The sequence below is a fragment of the Nematolebias whitei genome, chromosome 9 (assembly GCF_014905685.2).
Source record: "Nematolebias whitei isolate Nwh7 chromosome 9, NemWhi1, whole genome shotgun sequence".
NCBI lineage: Eukaryota > Metazoa > Chordata > Actinopteri > Cyprinodontiformes > Rivulidae > Nematolebias > Nematolebias whitei.
This window is the reverse complement of record NC_056506.1, coordinates 39,400,060-39,407,009: the sequence shown is the minus strand read 5'-3', so window position 1 is coordinate 39,407,009 and position 6,950 is coordinate 39,400,060. Positions and strand designations below refer to the sequence as shown.

The window sequence follows — 6,950 nt, the reverse complement described above, 5'->3', positions numbered from 1 at the left end:
ATCACATATGAGATTATGTGCCTTCTATGTATATGTCAGTCTTAAAAGTAGTTTTTTTTTTTTTTATTAAAACAAAGTCCCACTCATGCACCGCAAGGATGGAGAGTTTCTTTCTCCTGCTCTCACAGAACATCCCACTTTTAAGAAGCCTTCTGTCATCAGTAGACGAAGCAGTTTCACTTTGCTGCCTCTCAGTCTGGCGAGGTGCGAACCCCGCAGGAACCATCCTCCTCCTCCTCCTCCTCCTCCTCCTCCTCCTCTCCCTCCTCCTCCTCCTGGTCGAGCTGCCGCAGCAGCAGCAGCCGCAGTAATAACCGCACCTGTCGGGAGCAGAACGTGGTGAATAACCGTGCGAGGAGTAAAAAAGAACAGGAAGGAAACACCGCTCCGGGTGTGAAAACGCGATGGCTGCGCGTGCGGACATTTCTGCGGCTGGAAATTACGCATCGGTAAGTTCCTTTGACTTGTTATTCAGGGCGAGGGAGGCGCGCGTTCACTCACATCTTCATGTCCTGCTGCAGCACGTGAGCTCAAAAGGCATGTGGTTATTGTTATATGTCGTTAAAGGCGTCAGTTTTTGCTCTGAAATGCCAGAAGGCACGGGTGGAATTGATTTGGTAAACAAGATCCAATGTTTCCCAATCGAAGGTCAAGCACATGTCTGCTGTTTTAAAGAATCTCCAGAAACAAAACCTATTGATTGCATGGCACCAGGGAGACAAAGAACTATCAGTCTCTTATTGATTGTGATTTGGAGTGGTATTGTTCTGGCCCAGATATGACAGGAACCACCTGACGCAGTCATTTAAATGCCAAGAAGCGCCTTTGAGCTGCATGACCTCTGGATAAACACTGATCGTTCTGAACGTGGCTGCGTTTTTGCACATCCACAGACATGCAGTGCACGTTCACAGAGCTGCATCTGGGTTAACTGGATGCGCACCTCTGGGTCGATCCGAACTGAAAAGGAAAGATTAAAGCACACAAAGAAGAAGCTGAAAAAGTGGGGCAGATCTTTAAAATGAGCTTTAAGATATAGGCGCAAATCATCATGCAGGCATGCGCGCTCACTTCTTGCCTTGTTTCTTTTCTGCCTCTACAAACCCACACACGCACAGGCTGTTAAAAAAGAGCTTCACTGAAATCCTGGTTTTATTTTCGTTCAGATGATCTTCATCTGTTTCAGGTTGCCTCTTCTTTCACAATAATAGGGCACTTTTGTGCAATTCCCATGAAGCCTCGTGGATTTTTTTTTTTTTCTTCTAGTGACTCACACATCCAGATCCGAGTAAAGCAGTGTATTTTTTTCTGTCCTCAGGATGGTTTGATGTTGAGCACCACATGATTAAGGGACTTGGATCCCTACCATGACAGCTTGCAGTTCTAATTATTATTATTTTATGATGAAACTCGTTCCCCCTCTCCCTCTTTCCCCCTAACATATTTAAAAACAGAATTTTTTATGAGCTAATTAACTTCATGTGTGCATTCATGCCTGTATTACAGTGTCACAATGTCCATCCTCCCTGTTTGGTTTCAGCCCAGCTCCATACATCCTCCTTTAAATCTGTCGATTTTCCCTCCGAGCACGGTTTCTCCTGTTACTCCACGAAGCATCCAAGAGATGCTTCAGAGATAATTGGATTCGGTTCTGGATGGAAAGGACACAGAGCTGAATGTGTCTGTGCGTACATGAATTATCGTTGGGATATATGTGTGTGCATGTGTCTGAGCTCTGCTGTTTCTCTGATTACAGGCATGTTCTGGGTTTCTGCTGGTGCCGGCCCAAAATAAAGAGAGATGTTTTGTGTTTTTCTGTGAATCACTGTGTTTGCAGGAAGCCGCACATGCAAGACAATAAGAGAAAGCAGATGGGGAGGAGGTTGTTTTAAAGTCTGACTTGAAGCACAGTGTTTCTTTACTGCTTGGAAGGAAATGCTTCAAAATCTTAAGCCTGAGCCATCATAAAGTTCATAAAGACACAACTTCTTAGATACTGTTACTGCTTTAATGGACATGGAATGAGTCAAATCAAAAAAGAAACTGATGCCTCCATGATATGATCTAGAGTTGTATAAGTACAAAATGCTGTATGAAACGATGTGTATCAGCTGAGGAGCTGTGTGTGTTTGGATACGTTTGACTTCCAGACATCATGTGATAAAACATTTGAGTGATTTGTTGTGAGATAAAACTTTTTTTTGTGTGTGTGTGATGAAAGTTCTCAAATATGAGTTTAAGCGACTAAGTATTTTAGAGAATATTTGTCAGAATTGATTTATTGATTACCCACTTCGTTTATATATTTTTTTTAAATACATAAAGTTTCGATATCCTAGTTGCACTAACATGAACCAAATTGTTTCCCTTACACTTTTACCAAGAAGACATGAAACTTTAGATATGTTTCAGATTTTGACATGTAAATGATTCTGGTTTCTTTTATTACTTTTGTTTAAATAATTCAAGGTTCAAGTTTTGGTATCGTCATTCACATCACATGTGGTACATAAGGTGGAACAAAATTGTGTACTCAAGGTCCCACCGAAAATAGCGAAAATATAAAGTATAAAATGAAACAGTATACAGTATTAGGATCTAAGATATATGCTAAACAATAATAATGTAATATAATAAGCAGCAGCCTGAACATGAGTCTGTAGTGAGCAGATGGGCATAAATATAGCAGCTTAAAGGCAAGAAATCAGCAGCATGAATAAAGTGACACATCACCAATTAAAGTGGTATTACAGAGATTTTTCTGGTTAGAGATTCATGAGTCTAACAGCCTCAGGGTAGAAGCTGTTCCTCAGTCTAATGGTTCTACACCTAATGCTCCTCATCCTCATTCCTGAAGGGAGCGGGGCAAAAAGTGTGTGTGCTGGGTGAGTGGGGTCCTTCATGATGCAAGTGGCCCTCTTCCTGCATCTGGAGGTGTAGATGTCTGTGATGGTGGGGAGACTGACTCCAACAGACTTCTGTGCAGCCTTCACCACTCTCTGCAAAGCTTTTCTTTCTGCAGCTGTGCAGCCTCCATGCCACACATTGATGCTGGAGCACAGGATGCTCTCCACTGCACACCTGTAGAAGGAGGTGAGGACTGAGCTTCCCAGACCAGCTCGTCTCAGCCGTCTGAGGAAGTAGAGTCTCTGATGAGCTTTCTTGATCAGGCTGGTGGTGTTGTTGCTCCAGCTGAGGCTGTCATTCAGGTGTACACCCAAGTACTTGTAGCTGGAGACCACTACCACTGCAGATCCTCCTAAATTGGGGGGGTGGGGGGGTTGCTCCTTCTAAAATCCACTATCATCTCCTTCATCTTCTTCACATTGATGTGAAGGTTGTTCTTCCTGCACAAGCTCTCCACGTGTTCCATCTCCTGCCTGTAGCCGAACTTATCATTGTTTGTGATGCATCCCACCACCTCTGTATCATCTGCAATCTTTACAATGTGACAGCCTGGATGGGCAGCTGCACGGTCATACGTGAGCAGAGTGAACAGGAGGGGGTTCAACACACAGCCCTGAGGGGAGCCAGTGCTGAGGGTTATGGTGGAGGAGGAGAAGTTGTGGATCCTCACAGACTGTGGCCTGTTTGTTAAGAAGCCCAGGACCCATTTGCAAATGGAGGGGTTTAGTCCTAGTATGAGTAGTTTGGGGGATCGTGGTGTTGAAGGCAGACGTGAAGTCCACAAAGAGCATACGGACATAGGAGTCCTTCTGCTCCAGGTGGATTAGAGCAGTGTGGACCACACAGGAGATGGCATCCTCTGTTGATCGATTCTTGCAATATGCATACTGGTGAGGGTCCTCGCTGATGTCGATGGTTGCTTTGATGTGGGCCATTACCAGTTTTTCAAAACATTTAGCGACTACTTGTTTGATGATTAGGAAGTAAATATTATGGAGAGCAATGTTTTACAGTAAATGCATTCCAGTTTAGTTTAATCTTATAAATGTTTACTCACACTGTTGTGCAATTGGGATTTTATTTGTGAGATTTATGTAAATTGTTAAGTAATGTGTACAAATCATCAAAAGGAATCAAACTAAGACCCTGAAGAGACACAGAAAAGGGGTTTGAAAAGCATTAACTTAAAGGGAATCATTAAAAAAGAAACATTGAATGCATCAAGAGACTGAAAAATCATCATATGATCATATGACGTCAGAAGAGGATTGTAAAAATGCACAGAGAAATGGCCAATATATATATATATATATATATTTTTATGTTTGCATAAAATTCAGGTAAAAATGTTGTGATCAGCTCTAACTGCTAAAACCATCAGCACCCCATACTTACAGATGAAGAACATCAGACGTGTGTTTCAAACTAAATCACTTCACATTTAGACCAAAAACATTTAAATGTAGCTGTTCTTGTTTTTTCACTGCCATACTTAAAAGTAGAGGAGGTGTTTAAAATAATAAACTAAATATCTCAGCTGTGTCCATATAAAACTGTATTTAGTTTGTAAATTGAGGCAACACATGCATGTAATATCCTTTTTTATGTCCAATATTTGTATTTTTTAACACATTCTTTTCAGTTAGATTTTTTTTTTTTTAATTCTCTCAGCTGCAGAGTTTGTCAATCTTAATTCACATTTCAGATTGGTTTTAAATTTGTTAAACTCTGGTTAAAAAAATCTAATCTAAACATACAGTTTCTTAAATAGTTAGGGAAAACTTCAGTTTCACATAAGTGTTTTTATATAATATTAATCTACTATGTAAAATATTTATAAAGCTTTTTTTTATTAATTTATTCATTAATTTAAAATAATGAAAAGGGTGCAGAAAGAAGAAGAGCATTCTTATAATGTCTGCCCCTTATTTAAAATAAGATATAAAATAACTACAAACAACAACTTACTGTATTGAACATTCTCCAAAGTGAAAACAAAAAAAAAAAGATTAGGCATCCTTCACATGGCCCCATACTGTCCCAACAATTTTAACTTAATCATCTTTTTAAACATATAAATTGTTTTAGAAATTTTACGGTGATATCAAAACATTTCCACAATCCTGTTCCCTGAATTACAACGCAGCTCCTTCAGACCAGTTCCAAATGAAAGTTTTACAAATATTTCCATTCCCTTAAGGCTATAATGACTCTCTTTTTTAAACAAAATTTCATTGAATATTTGGGGGTAATGTTTTTAGGAGCTTTATATATGACTTGTAAAATACTATATTCAACCAAATCATAAAATTTTAACAATTTCAACTGATGAAATAATATATTTGTTGGGTGACCATAGCACTATAATTCTTATAGCTCTTTTTTGTAAAATAAAAATAGGGTTTGTAATTGTTTTGCTTTTCTCCAAACTTCAATACAATAGATTAAATATGGAACAATCATTACATTATATAATATATACATTATATTTTATATATTTTAAGAAGACTTTAGCTGTGATTTAATCCCAGGTGTGTTTTTAGCGCCTGTATTTTAAAAACTTCCTCTCTCTCTTTTCAATTTATGATTTTAATTTAATGTAAAAAATAAAAAAGTTTTTTTCATGTACTGTAATGTGTTAGTTTAAAAAAAAGATGTTTGATATAGTTGGTTGTTTTTGAAGTTTAATCCTGTTACTTTATTCACTTCAGTTTACATGCACAGTTATTAAATAAACCATTTTAATTGGTACACTGATCAACGTAATTATTCAGTAGTAGACTTCTAATAATGATCTATAAAAAGATATATATATATATATATATTTACATTCTCATTGGAACAACAATTTTCCAAACTGATGCATTGTCTTAACACTGATGTTTACTTTATTGTATATATGTTTTTTGTATTTCAGAATCCCTGATGTTGTGGTGACGCTTAGGACTCGTGCATCCCTGAAAACACATGCTCACACAAAGTGATTGAAGAATCTTTTGCACATACAAGCGCTTCACGGGACATAATGAGAGGCTTCCTGCTGACTGCAATCGTTCTCCTGCCCTTGGTGAGTGAGTCACACATGTGCTGTAACTGTGTGCTGTTCACATGTGGACATGTGTGTTCAGGACCACAAGCATTCATAACTGAACGCTCACATGTCTGCATCCTTGTTTCTTACATGAATTTGTTCTTATAAGTAAACAATTACAGATGCTCGTTGTCGTTTGGTGAAAATGGCCACATGCTGCATTTTCTAACCAGCATAGGTTTGCAGGGCTAAGATCAGCGCTGTGTTAAGGCGACTGCCATCCCCACAGAACAATACCAGATGGCCCAGCTGACCAGAGAGCTGGCAATCCATTTCACTGTGAATCACAGTTATTTGCAGTCTCACTGAAGTAAAAAAGAATTGTAGAGCTGTGCAAGATGTGTGGGAGGAATTCTGCTCAGTGCTCTGATGCAGCACAGCTGGACTTTTATAGCTAAGCCACCCACATTCATTCTTCTTTTAGCTGCTCATAAACAGCTAACCAAAATATAAATGCTAACCAGGATAGCTGGCGAATTAAACTGATTAGCTGTGATAAATATGGACTAAAATAAATTGTAAATGTAAACTCGCAGCACCAGACATCTCCACCTGCCAGGTGCCCCTGTGCACAATGCAGTGACCTTCAGCTACTGATTTGGCTGATATGTATGTTATGATGCACTTGCTGTGTGTCGGCCTGGGTTGTGCGATGAACCAGTGGTCTGCGACGTCAAATTGGAGTTTTATTATCTGTTCTGCACACTGCCGTGGGAGCTGCTGGGTTATCAGGCACTAGAAAATAGCCTTGGGGAGTGAAACTGGGCTCTGCAGCTTCAGACCAGAGGTCTTATCTGGACGTATATCTGTTCCAGAGGAGAAAAATGATTGGCAGAGGAAAGAAGAAGCACACACACATATACTGATATATATATATATACTACACTATCTTAGAACGCAAACCTATAGAAAGAAATTTATACATATGTATATATATATATATATATATCTC

At 39.0% G+C, this 6,950-nt stretch overlaps 1 protein-coding gene across 1 annotated transcript in view; it reads left to right on the top strand.

Moving 5' to 3' along the window:
* Positions 1–273: 273 nt before the first annotated feature.
* LOC119414256 (pituitary adenylate cyclase-activating polypeptide type I receptor) overlaps positions 274–6,950 on the top strand; it is a 49,689-nt gene continuing 43,012 nt past the window's right edge. Inside the window, exons 1-2 of the mRNA XM_037681352.1 lie at positions 274–449; positions 5,825–5,974. Coding sequence (XP_037537280.1) covers positions 5,933–5,974 — 42 coding nt within the window. The 5' untranslated portion in view covers positions 274–449; positions 5,825–5,932. The remainder of the gene's footprint in view (positions 450–5,824; positions 5,975–6,950) is intronic.